This window comes from Parus major, chromosome 23 (genome assembly GCF_001522545.3).
Source record: "Parus major isolate Abel chromosome 23, Parus_major1.1, whole genome shotgun sequence".
Taxonomy (NCBI): Eukaryota; Metazoa; Chordata; class Aves; order Passeriformes; family Paridae; genus Parus; species Parus major.
This window is the reverse complement of record NC_031791.1, coordinates 3,164,766-3,185,446: the sequence shown is the minus strand read 5'-3', so window position 1 is coordinate 3,185,446 and position 20,681 is coordinate 3,164,766. Positions and strand designations below refer to the sequence as shown.

Below are 20,681 nucleotides of genomic sequence, written 5' to 3'. Positions count from 1 at the left end.
CGCGCGCAACAAAGGCGGCGCCCGCCGGCCCTGCCGCCATCTTGGGGCCCGCGGGGGGCGGAGGGACCCAGGGGACCTGAGGGCTCCGCTCGGGACCGCGGGGAGTGCCCAGCCGGGGCCTCGCTGCAGCCGGAGGAGCGCTGCCCGGTCGCCGGCGCCCGAGCCTCCCGCTGCGCCGTTGCCACAAATATTTATTTCGTGGTTTTTCCCTTTTTTTTTTTTTTTTTTTTTTTTTTTTTGTGTGGGTGTGGGTGTGTTTGGGTTTTTTTACATTTTGTTTTTTTTTTATTATTATTTTTGTATTCATTTTGTGCGGGCGGGCTGAGGAAGCGGTACTTCTTGCATCGGCCGGTGTATGGTCATTCCTGCAGTGCCCTGAACCTCTCCATGCCAGGAGCAAGGCAGGAATTCCCCGTGGTCCTGCTCCATCTAAATCAATAAAACCGGGTAGAGCGTCCCTTTTCCATCCCGTTTCCCACCACCTTCCAGACCTGTCCTTCCCAGGAAATGCAATTCCCGATCCTGTGCCTTGACGTTGTCAATAACACCATAAACCCCAGGAGCGTCATTCCCAAAACGAGCCCAGGTGTGTGTTCCTGGCTGGGCCATTCCATGAAACCTGTGGAAAAGCCACAGGACTTCATGCTGTCAAAACATTCCTGCCTTTTGCTAGACAGCAGCTCCTGCTGTCCCGAGGGAGTGGCTGGAGCAGGACCCAGCTGGGATTTTGGAGTCAGAGCTGCACAGACAGCAAGCCTGGGGCACTGAATCCCGCGCATCACTCAGTTCTGGCTTCCTGAGGTTTGGTCCAAGAGGCCTTTACATCATGTTTGGAAGACACCAGGATGAGCAAACCTTGGGGAAACCTCCTCAGGTTTCCATGAGGCTGAGCAACCTCAGTGCCAAAGCCCCAGGACTTGCCCTGCAAGCAGAACTGACACCTAATGCAGGGCTGCAAAAGGTATTGGCATTTCAGACAATCCTGTCCTGGTTTCAGTCACAGTTCCCATGCTCCAGTCTCCTCCAAAAGCTTTTCCTGTTCTTCCTGCATTATTTATAGTGCAGTGCAGCTGTCTGAGGAGCTGTCTGAGGTTAGGATAAACCCTAACCTCACATAGAGAAGATGAAGCTCTCAGATATAGAATCCCCTCTCCAGGCAGGTACAGACCATGAACACCAAATTTTCTCTGTAATTTCCCAAATATTATAAAAATGGGCCCATTCTGAACCCCACCCCTGGGATTTGCAATTTCAGCTTCCTTTAGGATCTTGGGAGATGTCACCCATAGGTATTTCTTTAACTTGCTAACTCTTAATGCATCAGAAATACATATATTGTGGTAATGAGTTCCACAGGTGACAGATTGTGTACAAGTTTTAATTAAAAGTTAAATAGTTTAAGACATTTGTTTACAGGCAACAGTGTTGGTTGCTCATTCTGTACATTGCATTTATTGGACACCAATAAGGAAAAACAGAACATTTGGCACAAGAATGCCAATTTTTTATTATTATTATTTTTGGACACATGAACACAAAATACCCCTGCAGGCTAAAAAAAAAATACATTGCAATTGTACACGATCAGCATCTTACCTCGACATGGGGCTGTGAGCCCCAGGACAGTTTAGAAAGTACCTCGTATTGCTAGAGACATACATCCAGTCCAAAGTTAATAAAATACCATTTGAAACATTACAAGTCTAACAATATAGAAACCAAAAAATTACATCAGAAGTCAAACTGAACAAATGCAAACATTTTACATTGAAGTTGCAGCCTCTAGACATAGAAATATGAAAATGCCAATAGCAAGGTCTAAGAAAATCTGTAAGTGATATTTAGTGCAAGATCTTTCCTCCAGTGCACAGGGAAAGAGCCTCGCAGTGGATCAGGATGGGGATGGATCAATGCCCTCTGGCCCTGCCTTCTGAAAATGAAAGCAGAGTCACTCCCTCGCTATTGAGCCAGAAAACTCGTACAGGACATCCACAAAGGGGTTGGGGGTCGGTGCTGTCAGACCAGCTCTGAACCAGGGCCCTTCCCCATCCAAAGGGCTGAGCGAGGGTGGACACCGGACATCCCGTGCCCTGACCTCTGCACCCTTTGGATGTAGCTCCGGGCACAAGCCTGGGTAACTGACAGACAACAACAGCCAGACTGGTGGATACAGGCTAACTAGGGATTGCCAGGGCTTGTTCAGAACTCAGCAGGGACAAAGCAAGCAGAATCGGGTGGAAAACAGGATTTCTGCCCCCTCCCCCCCCCCTTTTTTTTTATATATATATATATTTTAGATATATCAACCACCCCCTTCCCCAACTCTTTGAACTTTGCTACATTTAAAATCTTTCACACCACAGAGCTAAACAGTGGCCAACAGGCTTTATTTATTAAAAAAAACCCAAAAAACAAAAAACACCCTAAAACTACAGCTACAGAATGCACATCTTCCCATTGATTGACACATGCAGAACGAGTCAGTCAGGCCCACAGGGCTCACCCAGGTCCTCAAGTCCTCCAGACTTGGGCTCAGACCTGCCTAGGGCAGCACTGCTGCAATTTGGATCCTGAACTTCAGTGCTTTCCCACCAAAACTCCAGCCCTGTGCCCGGAGTGGGCTCACACCAGCCCTGCTCGGGTGCTGGCCCAGGGCTCACCAGGGGCCAATGGTCCACCTGGTCAAATATCCAGTCACAGGCAAACCAAGGAGAGTCTCTTCCTTCCCTCAGTCTCAACCAGGAGTGCTTGGCACTGGACAACTAATTTGTGATAAAGTTCATTTCTTATGCACCCCTGTTAAACCAGCCCCATTCCTAGTGCACAAACTCAAATTAGGGATCTTGGATCCTACCACCTCCAACAGGTGCTCAGGTGCTTTTCAAGGTGCCAAAGTTCTCCGTGTGTGTTGGGTCAGTCAGAGTTCACTCTAAAAAGGGTTTTTGTATCTTCTCCCTGAACGAGTACTGAGAAAAGCAGCGGTCAGTCTCCCACCCACATGTCCTGATTTTATTACACAAGTGAGGTATTCTTTAAAAGAAAAGTTAAAAAACTTAAAAGAATCTTTTCGTTTTTTCAATCTAAACCTGTCCTGGCACATGCCGGGAGCAGGGTTCACTTCAGTCCCATTTTCAACAGAAATGGAAAAGAAGTTAAACTTAATTTATGAGACTTCCTACTGGCAAGGAGGTTATAAAACTGTTTGAAGATGTTCAGTGTACTCTGGTACAACTGAAAACAACAGCATTTAGAAATGTAAACTTTCATTTATTTACAAGCTTAAAGACTGAAGGAAACAACATTTCCTATTGCTGAAATTTGGAGGGGGCTGGTTCCTAAGCTTTGGGACAGCAGACAACTTAGCAGCAAACCCCACACAAGTATCAGAGACCACAGTGCAATCCTTGGGCTTCTCAAACTCCTCCTTAGTTTAGGAATAAACTTTAATTTGCACTAACTCAGGTATACAGTAAGGAATCTAGTCTTAAATTACAATGTTCATGGATTACAGGAATACGAGGGAAACCACGTCCCTGTTCTGGATTACAGGTTGCAGCTGAAAAAAGCCAAGCAGATTAAAAACCCTAATTTCTAGGCTGGGACAGAATCAGCATTTGAGACTCACACGGGTTCAACAATGCTGTATATGCAGTTGTGTGGGCAACCCAGATTCCCAGGAAAAAAAAACAGTTAAAAATGCTGGTACAAGTCCTCAGGTTGCCTGTCACACAATACATTTCAACTGCACACGTTGGCCTTTTCTACATGGAACGCCCAGTTTCCAAGCTTATAAAAAATGTCGTAGACAGGACACCAACAGTGAATACAAAACAGTTAAAAATAATTCTTAAAAAAAGCATGGAAATGCGTCTTTTCTAATCTGTTTCAGAAACTGCCAAATTGTGTGTTCAGAAAATGACATGAGAATGTCGGTTAAAGTCATGCACAATCCTCAGCTAGAAAATTACACTGTTTGGGGGGGCTTAAAAAACAAAGATTTATTGCCAAAGTTAAACCTTCTATGAGAAAAAAGTTTTAAAATCACTTAGATTTATCAAACCACACAGCAGCATAAAGTGGGCACTTTTGTAAAAGTTTGCAAAATACCTAAAAGCTAATTTTTTTTTTTTGTTTTATCATTTTTAGAAGGGGGAAATGATGGTTCAGTACTTGTTATGATACCATGGCAGTATTATTTATAACCATTATCATCAAAATCTACTGACAGGCATCACTATTGGTTATATTACACATTCACAGAACAAGAACCACCTATTAACTCGCAGTATAGTGCAATTGCTTTGCAGCCCAAGTCTGCAGAGATTAAAAAGATAATTAGTAAAACTGACAAAAAACTGCAATACCGTGAAAGTTATGTTTGTTAAAAGGCATTTACAGTAGTGAAGTCTAAAATCTCCATTAAAAAATCTATGGCCCCACACGACAGAAGGATTACAGCGAGCTGGATAAAACATTTTGCCATCACATCATACTCACAAAGCAGGGCACGGAGACAGAGCAGCAGTCACCGTCAGCTCATGGGATGAGGAGAACTGAAAAACCACAGCTAGCAAAAGATTTGATAGAAACTTTTCGTGCCAAGTCCTTGAAAAATTTCAGGATGATCAGCCTTTGCGCTTTGAGGTAAAAATTCAGTCCAATGCATCAGAAAAGACAAGTCTATGGATTTCTAGTACAGAAAACAATGAAACAAATGGCTCAATTGTGTTGGTGCATCAGACGTTGCAGTGAAGAACAGATTCAGTGCGACTGTCCGGAGCTGCTGGTAGTGGGCAGTCCGAAATCCCCTGGCCCTGGACAGAGCAGGAGGCTTCCAAACACTTCAGGACTGCGTGGGTTGTTGTTTTTGCCTCATCTTCCCAGGTGCTCTCAAGCAAAATACATGGTGTGCTGGGTGTCATGGTGGATCTGCACAGCCTTGGCCAGCGCCTGGGGATCGCGGCCGTTGCTCTGCCCCGACACGTGGCTGCCCTCAGCGCTGTGAGCAGACACACACCCATGAACAACTGGGACAAGCAGCATAGCTTAGCTTCTCTATCTGCTTAATAGGATGATGAGGCCACTCCTTACCTGTCATGATCCTTATCCACAAGATGGTACCTGGCCCGAAAAGCCACCAGCCTGGCATAGTAGGCAGGCGCGGGGATGGAGACAGAGCGGGTGCAGCGCACATATGTGTGGCACAGCTGGTACGTCAGCAGCTGCAGCTCATCTGCTGTGAAACAGTTGTCATCCCACAACACCTGGTAGTGGGAGGGCCGGCTGGTTCCCTGCAGAGAACAGGTGAGCAGTGAGTTGGAGAGCAACAGCAAGGACAGAGGTGGTACCTGCAGGCTGCACCTTCCGGCAGGCACTGAGGAGTCAGTGCCAAGCAGGCACCAACACACTCTGAGTCTGCCAAGCAACAAACAGAAGTGACATTTCCCATGGGGACAGCTACAAGGATTTAGTTGCACAGCCTGAGCACAGCGGAGCTGACATTACCTGAATTCCTGCATGGCTACAGAGGTAAAAGTCAAATTCAGAGGGATGTGTGATGGTGCTGTCCACAGTAGTGCCTGCTGGTACGTTGCCACTTTTACCCACCTAGTGAGAAAGGTTTATTATTAGTCCATGGGATTTTCTGGATGTGACTCCAAAATGCTTTCAAAGGTAGCTTCTATTGAAAGCTGCTGGAGAATTTACTGCTCAAAAAGGTGAAAATATATTAAGGTCGTTTACACAGGAGGAATGAAAATGTTCTCTGTGAATTCATTTTTAGAAACTTCACCAAATCCAGCTGGTGTGTCATCAGAGGAAAATAAAACCCTTGTCAGCACCATTAAAACTGCAGAGTAGGATAAAGCCTACACAAGTAATTCAGGATCTGAAAATGCAGATTCCTGAGATAAATTTATTTCGTACCCTTGTTTGCTCTCACACCCCAGAGATCTGGGTTTTTAAGCAAACCTCAGATCAATCTCTTTCCTAAAGAAGGTTCCTCAGCTGGCCTGTGGATTTCTGCCACAGGCACATCTTAGATACACCTGGAGACAGGGAACAGAGTGAACAGCCAGGTCAGCTCATCATCAGGAATCCTGGACTAGAAAAACCCAGGACACGTCTCCAGGTATACAAATACTAGGATACTGAGCACACCTATTTCAAAAGGAGGAACAAGCTGTTCTATCTGATGTAGAGCAATAAAAAAGGGAGGAACTGGTTATTTTGGTAGAGAAAGCCTGTTACCAGCCAGTACTGCTGCTGCTTTACAGCTTTAGTGGGCAAGACAGATTCCACCCCATTGAATCAAACAATGCCACTTTCCTGTGCCATCACCTCCCCCTCATGGAGTCAGTACTTGCCCTTTCAGTTTTGTCAGCACAGAACAGCCTGGTGTGATGCCTTTTCTGCACAACAATGTAGGTTATTCCAGGTCTATAATCTTCTTCCAAACTAATGCAGGCCTTCCGGATGGCAATCAACTCTGGCCAAGCTACCTATAAGCAGAAGATTTAACTACTGTGTGATGAATTCAGTAGGTATTTGATTATTTTTTTACCCGTCTACAAATGCCACATTGTCAGGGACATGATCAGACTGGTAAATGTACATTGTGTTTGCCCAGGACAATTCAAGGAGACTTAATTTTTCCAATAACAAATATAAACCACATAAATAAACATATTTTTTCAAGGGCCAATCCCTTATAATCCACATAACTATATATCAACCCCTTTTCATGAGTAACAAAAAATGGTAAGACAATACCTGCTTCATCTGTCCTTCCGACACTCCCCCTCTGTAGTAAATGATCCTCGTGGGCTTGAAACGAGTGGATTTGTAGAACTGGATCAACAGCTCCCGCACCATGTTGGTCAGGTCCTGGATCACCTCCTGGCTGTAGAGTAGCTCCTGGGAGGTCTCCTGGCGCGAGGTCTGCACACGCACTGTGGCGCAGTAGCGGCTGGGATGCCCATCCATGCTGCCCACCACAGCTGCGATGGATGGCTTCTTCCCATCCCCAGCTGGAGGGTGAGTGACATCTGCTCCCAAGAAGATCACTGGCTGCTGGAATACTGAGGGCCTGTTTGATAAGATTAAGGTTTATTAGTTAGAATCACAGAATTCCAGAAGGGTTTGGGTTGGAAAAGACCTTAAAGCCCAGCCAGTTCCACCCCCTGCCCTGGGCAAGGACACCTTGCACTATCCCAAGCTGATCCAAGCCCTGTCCAACCTGGCTTTGAACGCTTCCAGAGATGGGGCAGCCACAGCTTCTCTGGGCAACCTGTGCCAGGGCATCACCACCTTCACAGGGAACAAATCCTTGCTAATTTCTAATCTAGATATACTCTCTTTCAGTTTGAAGCCATTACTACCTCTCCCTATCTGGCCTCCTTGTCAGCCCCTTCAGATACTGGAAGGTACTGTGAGGTTTCCACACAACCTTGTCTTCTCTAGGCTAAATAACCCAAATAATTAATTTATTATATTTTTAAAAAATCCTCATCCTGACTTGACAGGAGAGGTAGCCTCTTATCAACTCATAATAATAAGTAAGAACAGCAAAAAGAAAGAGGAATAAAAAAAAATTACAGCTGAGGAAGGTGCATCGAAAGCGCTAAACAGAACTGAAACCTGTGAGTCTTTAAGGGCAACATTTTCTGCCTCCAGCACTTACAGTCCAGAAAGAACAGAAAGTGACAAGGACAGGATCAAAGGCAGACCAAGTTACAAGCATTGATTCCAAGTCACTCCTCCTCATTCCTTCTCTTTCAATTTGGACGCAAACACAGGATGCTTTTGAAGGTGGCACGAGGAAAAGGTACACTGAGTGAATCCAAAGGCAGGAAAGAGACAGGAAAAAAACCTTGGTGAGTTTGGTGGCTCTGACTGCTGGATGGCTCTGACTCCCCTTGGCTCAGGGTTTACTGGGAACACTCCAAATGCAGACATATCCTCCACTGTCCACTCCAGACTGTGGGAATTTCTAAAGTGTGTTTTATTTTGAAAAGTATCATTTTAGCAAACACAACAAAACAACACCATTTTCCTTGACAATGCAGACATTACAAAGAGCTTTTGATTGAATCTCACCTTTGATGAGGTACCAGCACATTGTTGATTCCTCCGAGCTTAGCATTGATCTTCAGACACAGGTTGGACAGCGTTTGTGGTGAGGTTTTGACCACATTCTTTACCTGAACACACTGCGTGGCCATGCCTAGAAGAGTATCTCCAACCCGCTTGACTTCAGCTGTGACAGAAAATAAGGCAGTGGTTCCTGCTTGCTCTTATTTTTTTCAAATGTTACTGTAATTCAGATCCTTGAAACTTCACTGACAAAGGTTCAGTTTGCTCTTTGGTAATACACAACTTCTCCAACCAGGCCTGACAAACCAGCTCCAAAACACTCTTTTCAAGAGAACCCATTGCCTCCTCTGCCACCTTCCTGCCACCCATTTGCAGTAAAACTCCTGATCACTTTACAGCCCCTTCTCCATACCGTACACAGGCGTCTTCCCGGGCAGAATCACCACGATCAGCTGCAGGCCAACATAAGTCAGCTTTAAGTGTTTGAACATGGGCTCCACACTGTCTGCACCCTGGGCATACTTGCAGAAGCAGGGCTGGCCCTGGATTGGCATCCCGGCGTCCTTGGAGATCTTGCGCAGCTGGTCTGTGAAACTCCTGAAATAGAAGTGGATTTGTTCTGGCCTTTTCACTATGGTTCACTCATCAGTTTTACCAACCAGATCTACACTGTTTCTGCTATTTCACAGCACTACAGTAATCATTTTTTAGCAATTCTACCCCCATCAAGAACTCACTAATATGACTCTAATCCTCTCTGAGGAAGCTTCTGTAATTTTACAAGCCTTACAGAAACAGACATTTGAGATGAACATCCTGAGGCAGACTCCCAAACTAATACTGATGCTCTGGTAAATTTTCACTAATTTATCTGAGCATTATTGCAACCATGATTTTTAGCAATCAGTGGTTCACAAAACATCTTTCTTTAGGATTCTGTAGAGTAATTTGAAGGGCAGGGGAAAATCAATTTATACCACACATTACCTTTCACACATGAGAAAAATATATCTTGAGATAGAATCCTGAATAAATAGGAAAATACTTACTTCAGCAAGTCTTCCCTGCATTGTTTCTGAGGAGCAAAACAGGCAACAGCCCAAACTTTAATCTCAATGCCAGCATAGAACTGTTTCCCTCTCATGTCCCACACGCCTTGGTTTGGTGTGGCCACAGTCTTGTTCTAGGTAAAAACCAAAGGCAAATTAGAAATCAAGTGCTGCTCCATTTTGACTGTAGCCCACCAGAGGAAGCCTCATGAGAAGATACAAAAAAACATCTCATGAATTTCAATAACCTCAGGATAAGGAGTTTTACAAGACATGGAAACTCACCCTGCCTCCATACTGCAGCATTGGGGCTGGCAGAACTCTGCCTGTCAGCTCTGTCATTTCATTATGGACAACAATTCCAAACTCCTTCAGATATGGATCAGGCCCACCAACCATACTGTTACTCTTCACCTGGGGACAGGACAAGTACTGATGTCATTACACTAAAGTTTCAGGTGACTCTGCCCTCTTTGTCATCAACAGCCTTTCTGTTTAGAAGGATTTGTTTTAACCAAGACAGACTTTTCTTCTTCAAGACTTCCCTCTTGGTCATGCTGCTCAACATCACCTGCTCCAATGCTATGGAAAAGCCATGAGAAGTAACAAACACACACTGTGCAGCTGCAAAAATACTCACCAGTCTGCTGATCTCCTCCTGCCTGTCTGGGGCAGACCTGGCTGTTGCTTTTATCATGGTTGAGGTCTGATTGTCTGTGAGCTTCTTGATACACCGCTGGCCTGCCACGATGTTACACACCTACACAGGGGCAGGGAGAGGTGCTGTTACACCATTTGACAGAGGACACCCCAGAGTGCAGGACTTGGATCCTTACCTCCAGTGGCAGGTACGTGTGTTTCTGCTCCTGTCCCACTTGCAGACAGGGCAGATGAGGGTATTTCAGCTGTAGACTGTACTTCTGCTTAAAATACTGAGCTACTGTGCACTCCATGGCCTGCCCGTTCTCCAGCTGCAGAGGGAACCTGGAAATTATATTTGTTCTGGTTAGACTTCGTCAGATTCTTTTAAAGGATAAAATGGTATGAAAAAACTATTCCTGACTACCTTTAGAAAATCTCTGTTCTCCTTAGTTACTGGATCTCTTCTTTATGAAAAGATTTTAGACTATATACTGATTTAATAGTATTTTACCTATTTTTAAAACAGGAGCTTTTGATAACTGTTTTTTAAAGCCAGGATATAGCTCAGTTTTCCTGAGCTGAAGGAAATAAAGCAGTAGTCAAAACCCACACTATTCCTCTGCTCCACTAAGACTTAACATTCCTGTAAAGCCACACAGCTCCTTCACCTCCAGAATCAACTATGCCTGCATAAACAATATAGCAAATATATTCCAGATACATTTAATAGGTTGAAGATTTTAAGAACTGCCAGGCTGTGCTTGATACATACGTCTGGTGACTGGCTGGTCGCCGGGTAACATTGCAAACTCGGTATTTTCTCTTCATCTGGCCACAGTGGGTAACCTCTACTTTTAGACCTGAAAACCCAACAGAAAATAAATTCAGGGACAGGAATCACCTTTGAAGAGGATGAAGGCAAAAAGGAACAGCCCAGTTCTCCATGCGCCTTGCAAATTTTCACTACAACATAGTATGAGCAGGTTTCAGTATTTTCTTGCAGCAGCTTTAGGACAAGCTTTTACCTCTGATTTCTTTGGTAAACTTGACGCGCTGGGAGTCTGTCAGAGGTTTGCTTTGTTCACTGATGTTCTGGATGTCCAAGACCTCACACATGAACTCAATGATAGGCTGGGCACGATAGAAAGCAGTCGCTGACACTAAGATAAGAAGACAAGAAAATTAACTGGGAAGCATAAAGAACTCTGTTACATGAGTGAGGCAGAATCTCCTACACACCATCAATGTTGAGCATCATGTTCCACATGGCAGGACGGACCGACTGGTGGAAGCCAAACCAGACCTCCCTGCCCCCTCCCAGGGGGTGATAATAACCTTCAGGAGGGGAGAAAAAGGAGCGACCCACAGGGGTGTACCTGAAAAAATAAGGAAATTAAAACTCTGAGCATTTTTTTATATACTTTTTACATTCACACCTATAGTGTTTAAAACACCTTTCTACAGCATGTTATAACCGTCAGAGCTGACTTATGGCAAGCACACAAAGCCTTTTGTGACACTGCAGCTGGAAAGGGTACAGCAAATTCCTGTTAGAAACATGACCAGCAGACACAAGGCCTTAGTTCAGATCACATTTCCCTATTCTAGTGCAAATTTGTAAGGCAGGTGTTGAATTACATGGCTGTATCCCTCATCCCTTCTACCACAGGAGTGTAACAGAAGCAGATCAGCAGCAAGGAATAATGAACACAAATGTTAAGATGGATAGAAGATAGTTCCAGTCAGGAAAGCTCTACAAGTACCTCATGGTACCCTACCTCATGGAGGGAAGGTGCCGTGTGATTACGTCCAGTGCCTGTACAGAATCTTCAGGAACTTCATTCAAGTGCCCTGCCAGAGCTTCGAGCAGCATCTGAAGGCTGACGACTGACACCCACTGAATGGAAACCTTAAATGTCTGGTCCTTCCCCTCTCCTGGAAGCGTAACCTCCATATCCACCTGCCACAGGCACCAGAAAATTAAGCACGAGCTTTTGTCATGGATTGCAGACAGACACAACACTCAGCAACAATACAGTTTTCTCCTAGGTGTCCTTTGAATCTGTATTTTTGATTTTTAGTTTGTGTAATGACCTTAAAACATTACAAATGGTTCTCTCAGGACTTTGAAAGTTTGTAATTTATTCATGAGAAACTGCACTGAAGTATCTTTAAATGTAAATTTTAAGCAGTAATTAGTATGGTGACATCAAAGCTCTGGAGAATGGTGAGTCACTTTTTTAAGTCAGACAATTAATAAAAGGATGTTTTGTGAACCAAATGGGAAGGCAAGAAAAACTTTTGGTCAAAAAGGAGACTCACTGGGAAACACATATCTCAGAGTTCTAGCACAGCACTTGGAATGATTCTCACAGCCCAGAGAGTGACTGTGAACTCATCCTCGACATCCCCTAAGGCATAGCAATGACCTGATCCCTTGGGATCCCTTGAGAAATCAGCAGATGGGCTGAAGTTTTCTTTAGAGCTGGGATCCCTGTGCAACGCAGGAACAGCTGATCTGGTTGTTCCCATGGAACAGGAGGATGTATCTCCACAGCACAACTAAACCCAGCCAGAGTTGTTGTCAGCTACAATGACTTTATCATTCAGCAGCAGAACGAGGGTCAGAACAGGGAAAAGGGAAGTTCCCATCAGGGTGAAAGAAAAATAGTCTCCTTACAGCTATAAGAGCACAATGTAGTTCTCAAGGCTCATGATATTCTGTAGCTGAAGAACTGAGAATCAGAAACCCAAAACCACAAACTTCAGTAAAACACCAGTGAGATAGAGACCCTGACTGGTCCTGTCTGTCACACAGACTACACCAATAGGTGTGATAGTGTTTTGGGTTTATGTCAGTAAAAGAACACTTTTCAAATAACACTGTAATAGTTTTCCCGTGGAAACTTAAAGCAACACTTACTCTGTCCCTGCCAATGGGTAAGGGGTGTGCAGTGTACATGTTCCGCTTCCCATCATACCCAGGCTGCCGATCCCCAAATATCTGCATCTTGAAGTGCCTCACCATCGTATCCACCACCTCCCTAGGCAGTGATTCATTGAATTAAGTGGAAGAACAGAAAAATCAGTAATGAGCTTACACAATTTAAAATTCTTTTTTTTTCACTTTTTCTCAATGGAGCAAGATATGAAAACCAATAATGCAAGAAAGCATCCCCAGGTCATACCAGAAAGCTGTAAATGTCACCTCCAGGTTAAGACACCCAAGTGGCACACACAGGTGTTTGTACAGGTGTCTGTACAGCAGTCTGTCAGGTGGCTGTCAGCAGAGCTACAGCCAAAACAAGCAGAGGAACCTGGAGGGATGTTCACACACAGAAGCAGACACAAGCACCTGCCTTGGGGTTGGTGGGAGCGCTCTGTGGAATGATCCACATATGGACTCCAAAATCTACAACCTGAAATGCCTCCCCTCAGCTGCTACACATTTGTGTAACAGGCTGTGGAACAATTACCAGTGACATTGACTTGCAGACTGTAAAATAAAACCTCTGGAGGTCAATGCTCAGTACATTTCTCAGAGCCTTCCAGATTACAGGCCAATTGCAAGAATATTATAGTTCACTGAAAAACAACTGCTGACCAAAGTACAAATACAAACAGACCTTTAGCATATGGAGAATTCCTAAGATGCACAGGTTTCCTACATTCAGGTATATACACTTAATTTAAATCAATAAACCTTTATTAAGTAACTCCTACCTGTTGACTCTTCGGGGGCGTTTCTCTGGTTTGATATCTACATCATAGTGATAAACATCAATCTTAGGGATCTGAACCTGGAAGTGATTGGCCAGGAGCCGGATGGGTTTCCCAACAGTGCCCAGGCCTGGGCGACGGGGCGGCTGGAAAAGGCTTGTTGGGGGCCCTAGGAAAGTCAGATAAAATGTATGAGATGTGATGGTCCACTCCATGAACCTCTCATGCTATGGGTGATTTTTTGACTGGGCAGGAAGAAATCTTAAGCTTTCTGAGGTTTCAAACAGAGGCGTTCAAAGAGGCTCACTTTTCCAGCTGCTCAGAACTTCAAGGTAAAAAACATGTTCTCTAAAGATGTATAGGTAGGTGCCATAAATCATTCTTAAAATTTTAGTGGAATTTATTCATGACCGTGGTTAAAACTTCACAGAATCCTGAGAGAGAATGCAACCATGCAGATATTATGTATTTTCATGTAATGCAAAGATAAATACATCCCTACCTCCATGTCTAAAACAAACCAACAGCCACAAAAGCCACACTTTGTCATTGTTTTCACTAAAGGCTTCAAGTTCAGATGTCAGTGATCCAATTTAAAATTCCAACATAAAGTTTATGCTCTCTAAGTAGAAGGATAAGGGAGAAAGCCTTAGATAGGTATGGACTCCTACAGGCATGGAAGAGATATTTCATTGGGACAAAAGGAGTGCTTCAGGAACAGATCTAAGGAGGAAATAGTTAGAGGCCTGGAAGCATTACTCACATGCAAGCTGGTCACTAGGGAAGCCTTTAGTTACCCTCCTCAAAGTGTTAAGATCTGAGATACCATGTTAACGAGATTGAACTGACTATTTTTTAAATCGATCAGAGCCTCAGCTGACACTGCACATAAAGCAATGACATCAGTATATTTTCATGGGTTTGTCTATATCTGAGAAGGGCTCAGTGTGATCAAAGTGTCTTCCCTCTGTTGTAGAGTAGCAAAGGAGAGGGCAAGCAGACTCACTAGAATGCAATAATAAACCTATCATAAAACTTAGGGCAATTTTAGCATTATAACCTGACAGCATCCATGTAAGATGAAGTCTCAGAGTTTGTACCAGGAGAGAGGCGAGGTAGGCAACTCCTATTTGGGTACACTTCAGGGTGCAGCAATAAACTTTAACACAGCCATAAACTAAACCCAGGACCAAATCCCAGGGGATTCATACTGGATTTAAAAGCTATCCATTGGCTACTGCATTACCAAATAAAATTACCAACCTGAGGACACCAGCCCTGGAATATTTTTAAGCAGAAGGAACACAGAGCATGTAAGCAGCTGAAGCACACTGCCGAGTCAGCTCTGCAAAGCTGCAGTGGCAGGGGACTGTTGGGGACAGACACCCCACAGGACACGTTCCTGGCTCCACACTGGCCTGACAGATCATGCTCCATCACAGTCAGACCAGTTGTGGGGTACAGTTAATGTTTAAAAAACTACAGCTGTCTCGACAAGCATGAATCATTGAGGGCAATCAAAGTTTGCTGTGCTTATTTGGATATGAGAGATGATCCATTAATCCCATGCTAATTAGTCTGAAGGAAGTGCAGGCACTGACCTCCTGCAAGAGATTAAATGACAACTATATTTATGCATTTTCCTTCCTTGGTATTGACAAGTTCTGAAAAAAATGCACAGCAACACTGCCCTCTCTTCTGACCCAAGGAGATAAAACTTGTATCTCCACCTTCCTAAAGTTATTTCTCAAAGGATTCTACAGCATCAGCTAAAAGTTGTTTTCCATTTGAAGCCAGGCTGCCCTGGCATCACAGGATTTTTATCTGATCAGCCTGACTAGGGTTGTATGTACTCTTATATTTTAATTTCTCTTACCCCACAACCATTATGTACTAAGCACCTCAACGGAATTGCTTCAGACAGGAAGCAGTTTTCAAAACTGAAAGAGGATCTGCTTCTCCAGCTGGAACTCAGGGAGACCACGATACATCACACACATACCAGCAGGCTCTGAGTCAGCCCTCACTACCTCAAACTCTGGATTCTTCTGGAATTGCACCTTTTTGTCAATAAACGCTTCCTATCACACCAAAATTAGCATCACTTCACTTATACCAATCGTTTGAATGGGAACTTGATGGGTCAGGTGTACAGGCCACTGAGGGCTAGTAATACATCCTGCAGGCATTTGATGGGAGAATAATCATGGAATTAAGATACAAGCAGGAAAGCACCACATGCAAAAATCCACCAATATTTAAACGAAGTTTGTTAAAGAAACAAACAGCCGTATTTTCAGACAGTATCACCTTAAACTCTCAGAAATGGCTCAATGTCAAACATAAAACTTATCACTGCACAGGCTGCAGGGCGCTCATCGCTGTGACACTACAGCCCTGCCTGTCCCCTCGCTGTCGCTGTCCCGCTCCCAGCCCCGTCCCGTTCACCCCGGGGAGGGCGAGACGCGTACCCCGGTAGCCCCGGCAGCAGTAGGGCCGTGAGGACATCCGCAACCCCTGCGCAAAGTTTCGCGACCCGCTGCGGCTTCTCCGCATCGGGAGGCACCGGCGGCTCCAAGCGGGCCCCGGTGCTGCCGGGGAGCCCCGCCGGGCCCGCGGCCTCCTTGCCCCGCTGCCACGGCCCGACAGGCCGCGGCCCCCGCGCCCCCCCCCGCGGCTCTCACCGGGTCCCAGCGCCTCCATGGCGGCAGTGGCGGCCTCGCTGCTCTCGCCGCCGGCCCCGCCGCCCGCCCCGGGCCCCGCCGCCGGCCCCGCCGCCGCCGCGTAGCGCTTGATCTCGGGAATATTGGCGGCGGGGTGGGGGTCCGGCGCGGACACGGGGGCGGCGGGGCGGGAGGCGGCGGCGGCTGAGGAGGAGGAGGCAGCGGGGGCGCGGCGGGGAGCGCTCCCCGCGTTCCGCTTCCCCGAGCGGCGGCGCGAACAATCCCCGCGCTGCGCCCCCGCCGAGCCCGCGCGCGCCCCCGCCGCAGCCAGCACGCGCCCGAGCGCGCTCCCGGGACGGGGATGAGGAGGAGGAGGAGGAGGAAGAGGAGGAAAAGGAGGAGAAGGGACGGAGGAAGAGGCCGCTCCGCGCTGCCCGGCGCCGTCGGCTCGCGCACGCGCGCCGCCCCCCCCCCCGCGGGGCGGGCACCCCAGCCCCGCCACCCCGCGGCCGCAACAGGTGACGGCTCTGAATCACGGAATCCCAGAATATTTAGGTATTGAATGAAAGGATCTCTGGAGATCATCCAGTCCAGCTCCCCTGCCAAGGCAGGGTCACCGGAGCAGGTGACAGGAACGCGTCCAGGTAGGTTTGGAATGTCTCTAGCTAAGGAGACTCCACGCCCGCCCTGGCCACCTGTTCCAGTGCTCGGTCACCCTCAACATGAAGAAGTTCTTCCTCATGTTACAGTGAAACACTGTGGTTTTGTTTATGGCCATTGCTCCTCATCCTGTTGCTGAGCACCACCGAAAAGACCCTTTACACTGGTGCCCAGCAACAGGGTGAGGAGCAATGGCCATAAACTAAAACACTACCTCAGCATGAGGATGAACTTTACATAAGGCCAAGCATTATGGAACAGGATGCCCAGGGAGATCATCTCCCCATCCAGAGAGGTTCCAAACTCACCTAGAAACATTCCCGTGTCACCTGCTCTGGGTGACTGTCCCTTGGCAGGGAAATTGGACTGGATGATCTGCAGGAGGCCCCCTCCAACCTCAACAATTTTGTGATTCGGTGAAAAGAGTTTGGCACCATTCTCTTGGCACCTGCCTTTGAGATCTTGATATGGATTGATGGGATGCAGATGCTTCAGACCTCAAATAATCTCTGTGGCCTCTGCTGCACCCCCTCCAGCATCTCCTTGTCTTTCTTGTCCTGAGGAGCCCAGAACTGGACACAGCACTCCAGCTGTCTCTCACTAGGGCTGGGTGCCAGGATACCCTCCCTGACCTGCTGGCTCTTCCCAGGGTGCATCTCACGCATGTGGCCCTTCCAGAGCTACCTCAGTAGGGGTGAGAGCCACTGCCCCTCGGGTACCAGGAAGGAGGGAATTGTCTATACCTCTCCTGTTCTGTCCCAAAAGACACCTGTTTGCAGGTTTAATAATTAACCCAGAACTCCAGCATGATAGCTACACTGATGGTGCCTGCCCACCCACAGTGGTGCAGCTCCAGCTTCACCAGTCCTCCACTGCTCCCCAAAACCAGGGAATTCTCCCTGCTCAATTAATGACACCCTGAATAACTCACAGTACCAGCTAAACAGCCTCAGCAGGGTTTTAAACATCCGACAAAACAAGATTTGTATAGGTCAGGTGAGCCACAGCACTGAACCTCTCAGGGTTGTGACCACCAGCCCATGAGGTGCTTTGTGGACAGAGTGGCTGATGATCCATGAGGGCTGGACATCCATGAGTCACTGGCACCTCATGGTGACCATCATCATGGACATCACCCAGGAGCTACCTGGGAACCATCAGTGGTGGGAACCCGCTGTGTTCCACTGACCAGGGTGTTCAGCTCCTGGGGTGAACCTTGCCATGGCCACGTCCTCTTATCTTCACAGACAATAAATTTATCCTCTGTTAAAGAGACAACATTTCCATCCATGTGCCATTAAATAAAGGGCCTAGGGACTTTTTGCTTTTTTAAGCAGTTTGTGCTATTTTAGCGAGTTGCTCCCTTGTGCACCCCCTGGGCTCTGTTTAACCAACAGCTCTCTGCTGACTCACCAGACAATCAGAAGTCAAAACATTTTATAAATAATAAATGCTGAGTCCACTTTATTTGCCTTTTTTAACCTGTGGGGCTGATATTTTTTCTAGTTGAAACATCAAAATCTATTTTTAAATGAAATGAAATCTGGGATTCTCACATAGATCTGAGATTCTCTCATAATTTCCTGACAGCAGCTGATGAACACCTGAGGAAAAAAACAGTTTTACCAGACCAGTAACAGAGTCCACAGCGTCTGGCAACATTTCCACGCTATTATTCAGCATATCTATGTATAAAAAACACGTATGTAGGTCTACAAAAATAGTACTTTAAAAACAACAAAACACCAAAGATACAATCTCTGACTCAAGAAATCTGCAACACACAAAGGCTCAGTCCTGTAAGATGCTGAGTGTGATAACTAAAGCCTTTACTTGCTGCATTATAAATTAAATTAACTTGATAAATATTTTAGACATATTGATACATCCCAACTGCTACAGCAGTCAGAAACCTACTTCTCTGTTAACCCACTCTAATATTGAAAAGAGGCACATTTCCAGGGGCAAGACTGGATTTGGGAATGACAGATCAGTTATGACAGGATTGGTTCTGAGGATTTCCTTCTAAACACATCATCTGCTACAAGTTGAGGACGCAGTTGTTTAGCAAAACACAGATTCCTAAATTAGCTTTTATAATATAAATATATTAATATGGGGCTTGATCCAGTGCTAAAAATCTGTGTTACATTTAAAATATTCTTAGTGGCAAACATTTTACCTGTTCCATGGCTGCCTCTGTGTGCCAGGTATGAGTAACAACCCAGGATCAGAAATTACATAATAAGGCAAATCTTTTTGCCACCTTTTTCTTGTCAGCTGAGTCTGACTCTCATCCTGATGCAGCAATGAGAGCACAGTCCTAGGGAGGTGCTTGTGCAGAGCCAGCATCTGTCCCCCATTACTAAATGCTAAGTATTCAATTAATTACTGTAGCTCCTGCAGCAGCAAGAGAAAAGCAGAACTGTGGTAATTGTGGTGGTTTTCATGGACATTTGCTTTTGTCATTTCCTCTGTTCTCAGGTTTGTTGGCTCTATGTGAACTGCCGTGGTAGATCAATCCATCTGCTCCCTGTCCCTGATGAAACTATAGCTGCTAGCAAACACCCCCAAAACTGACCGGACACCCCAAAACACCTTTTTTTTTTATTTTTTTTTCCCCATAGGCTTGCCTTCAGTGATAGCCGTCTCCCACTGGTTGACTTGGAAGGAAATGTAACAGTCTATTCCCAATTGTAGATCAGAACGGGGTCTTTGAAACTCACCCCACCTCAGGGCTCTCCCTCCAAAATAACTACAGAACTCAAAGTAGCAAAAATGGATAAGGTAGAATATTTTCACACTTGGATTGACTCTGTACTAGAATATCCCTGTACGGGCCATTCACCTTCCAGCTGGATATGATGATCCTTATGGGTCCCTTCCAACTTAGATTATTCTGTGAAATCTGTGAAGTATGAAGTTATTTGCATCTGTTGAGTAGTTCTTCATTGACTTATGTGATTTCAGTAAATTTTTCTGGCTTCAGAAGCCTTTCTTTTCTTCACTTAAGGAGCACGAAGCAGCAAGGTTAGTAAAGAAGTTGTTAAACCTACATAATGAGACTTGATGACTTACGAGAGGTAAAACTTAAATCCTCTATATGTAGAGGGAATATTCAGAAATTCAAGAGATAAATTGAAAAAAAGTGCAAGAATTTACCCAAAAGGCTTGAGCCTTCATTCACCTAACATGAGTGGGCTGGCTCAGAGTATGTCTGTACAGCAGCAAATGGAAAATGCATGTATTTTATTCTGTAAATAGGGCACTGCTGACAGTAATAGCTGTGTGTATATAATATCTATGAGCTCGACTCGTGTGCTCTCACCCACACAGTCACCCGGATACACGACATGTACCATAACCCGAAGATCAAAAAGAAACATAGGCTCTGTTTAACCCATAAAACAACGTGAAATATTTTGCAGCACAGCCCCGTCCCCACAATGTCGATAACTGGCAGAGCTGAAAATCCCGGGGACCTTCACGGTCCCTCCCAGCCCCTCACTTTTTCTCACGTCCCCTCTCGGTCCCTCATAAACGCTCTTGGTCCCTCAAGTCACCTCTCGTGCCCTCACGATTCCTCTCGGACCCTCACATCCCTTTTCGTCCCGTCTCGGCACCTCACGGTCCCTCATGTCCCTTCACGGTTCCGCACGTCCCCTCCCGGTCCCTCACAAACGCTCTTGGTCCCTCAAGTCACCTCTCGTGCCCTCACGATTCCTCTCAGTCCCCCACATCCCCCTTCGTTCCCTCTCGTTCTGTCTCAGCCCTCACGTCCCTCTCGGCCCCCCTCGGCCCCTCACATCCCTTTTCGTCCCGTCTCGGCCCCTCACGGTCCCTCATGTCCCTT

At 45.9% G+C, this 20,681-nt stretch overlaps 1 protein-coding gene across 3 annotated transcripts; it reads right to left on the bottom strand.

Annotated features, from left to right (window-relative positions):
* Window positions 1-1,357: 1,357 nt before the first annotated feature.
* Window positions 1,358-20,528, bottom strand: AGO4 (argonaute RISC component 4). 3 transcript variants are annotated; one of them, XM_015649158.3, is made up of 19 exons: window positions 19,677-20,528; window positions 13,509-13,674; window positions 12,709-12,829; window positions 11,564-11,745; window positions 11,025-11,161; window positions 10,811-10,945; window positions 10,558-10,645; window positions 9,980-10,127; window positions 9,784-9,903; window positions 9,429-9,557; window positions 9,144-9,277; window positions 8,507-8,691; window positions 8,098-8,257; window positions 7,871-7,990; window positions 6,772-7,087; window positions 6,366-6,500; window positions 5,506-5,607; window positions 5,092-5,291; window positions 1,358-4,999 (listed from the first exon to the last, which is right to left on the bottom strand). In XM_015649158.3, exons 3-19 carry the CDS (start codon window positions 12,811-12,813, stop codon window positions 4,891-4,893), a joined length of 2,505 nt encoding a protein of 834 aa, XP_015504644.1. In that variant the 5' UTR covers window positions 12,814-12,829; window positions 13,509-13,674; window positions 19,677-20,528; the 3' UTR covers window positions 1,358-4,890. The 3 variants fall into 3 exon arrangements, with proteins under 3 accessions (XP_015504644.1, XP_015504642.1, XP_015504643.1); XM_015649156.2 differs by lacking the exon at window positions 19,677-20,528 and adding an exon at window positions 16,190-16,291; XM_015649157.2 differs by lacking the exons at window positions 7,871-7,990; window positions 19,677-20,528 and adding an exon at window positions 16,190-16,290.
* Between the last annotated feature and the right edge of the window lie 153 nt (window positions 20,529-20,681).

Bases quoted from the DNA above. Each gene is read 5' to 3' on its own strand.
- AGO4 (XM_015649156.2), bottom strand. The intron at 11,746-12,708 runs GTAAGTGTTGCT...TGCCTGTGGCAG, and splicing joins TACCCATTGGCAGGGACAGA to GTGGATATGGAGGTTACGCT. The intron at 8,692-9,143 runs GTAAGTATTTTC...CTTCTATTTCAG, and splicing joins TGCAGGGAAGACTTGCTGAA to GAGTTTCACAGACCAGCTGC.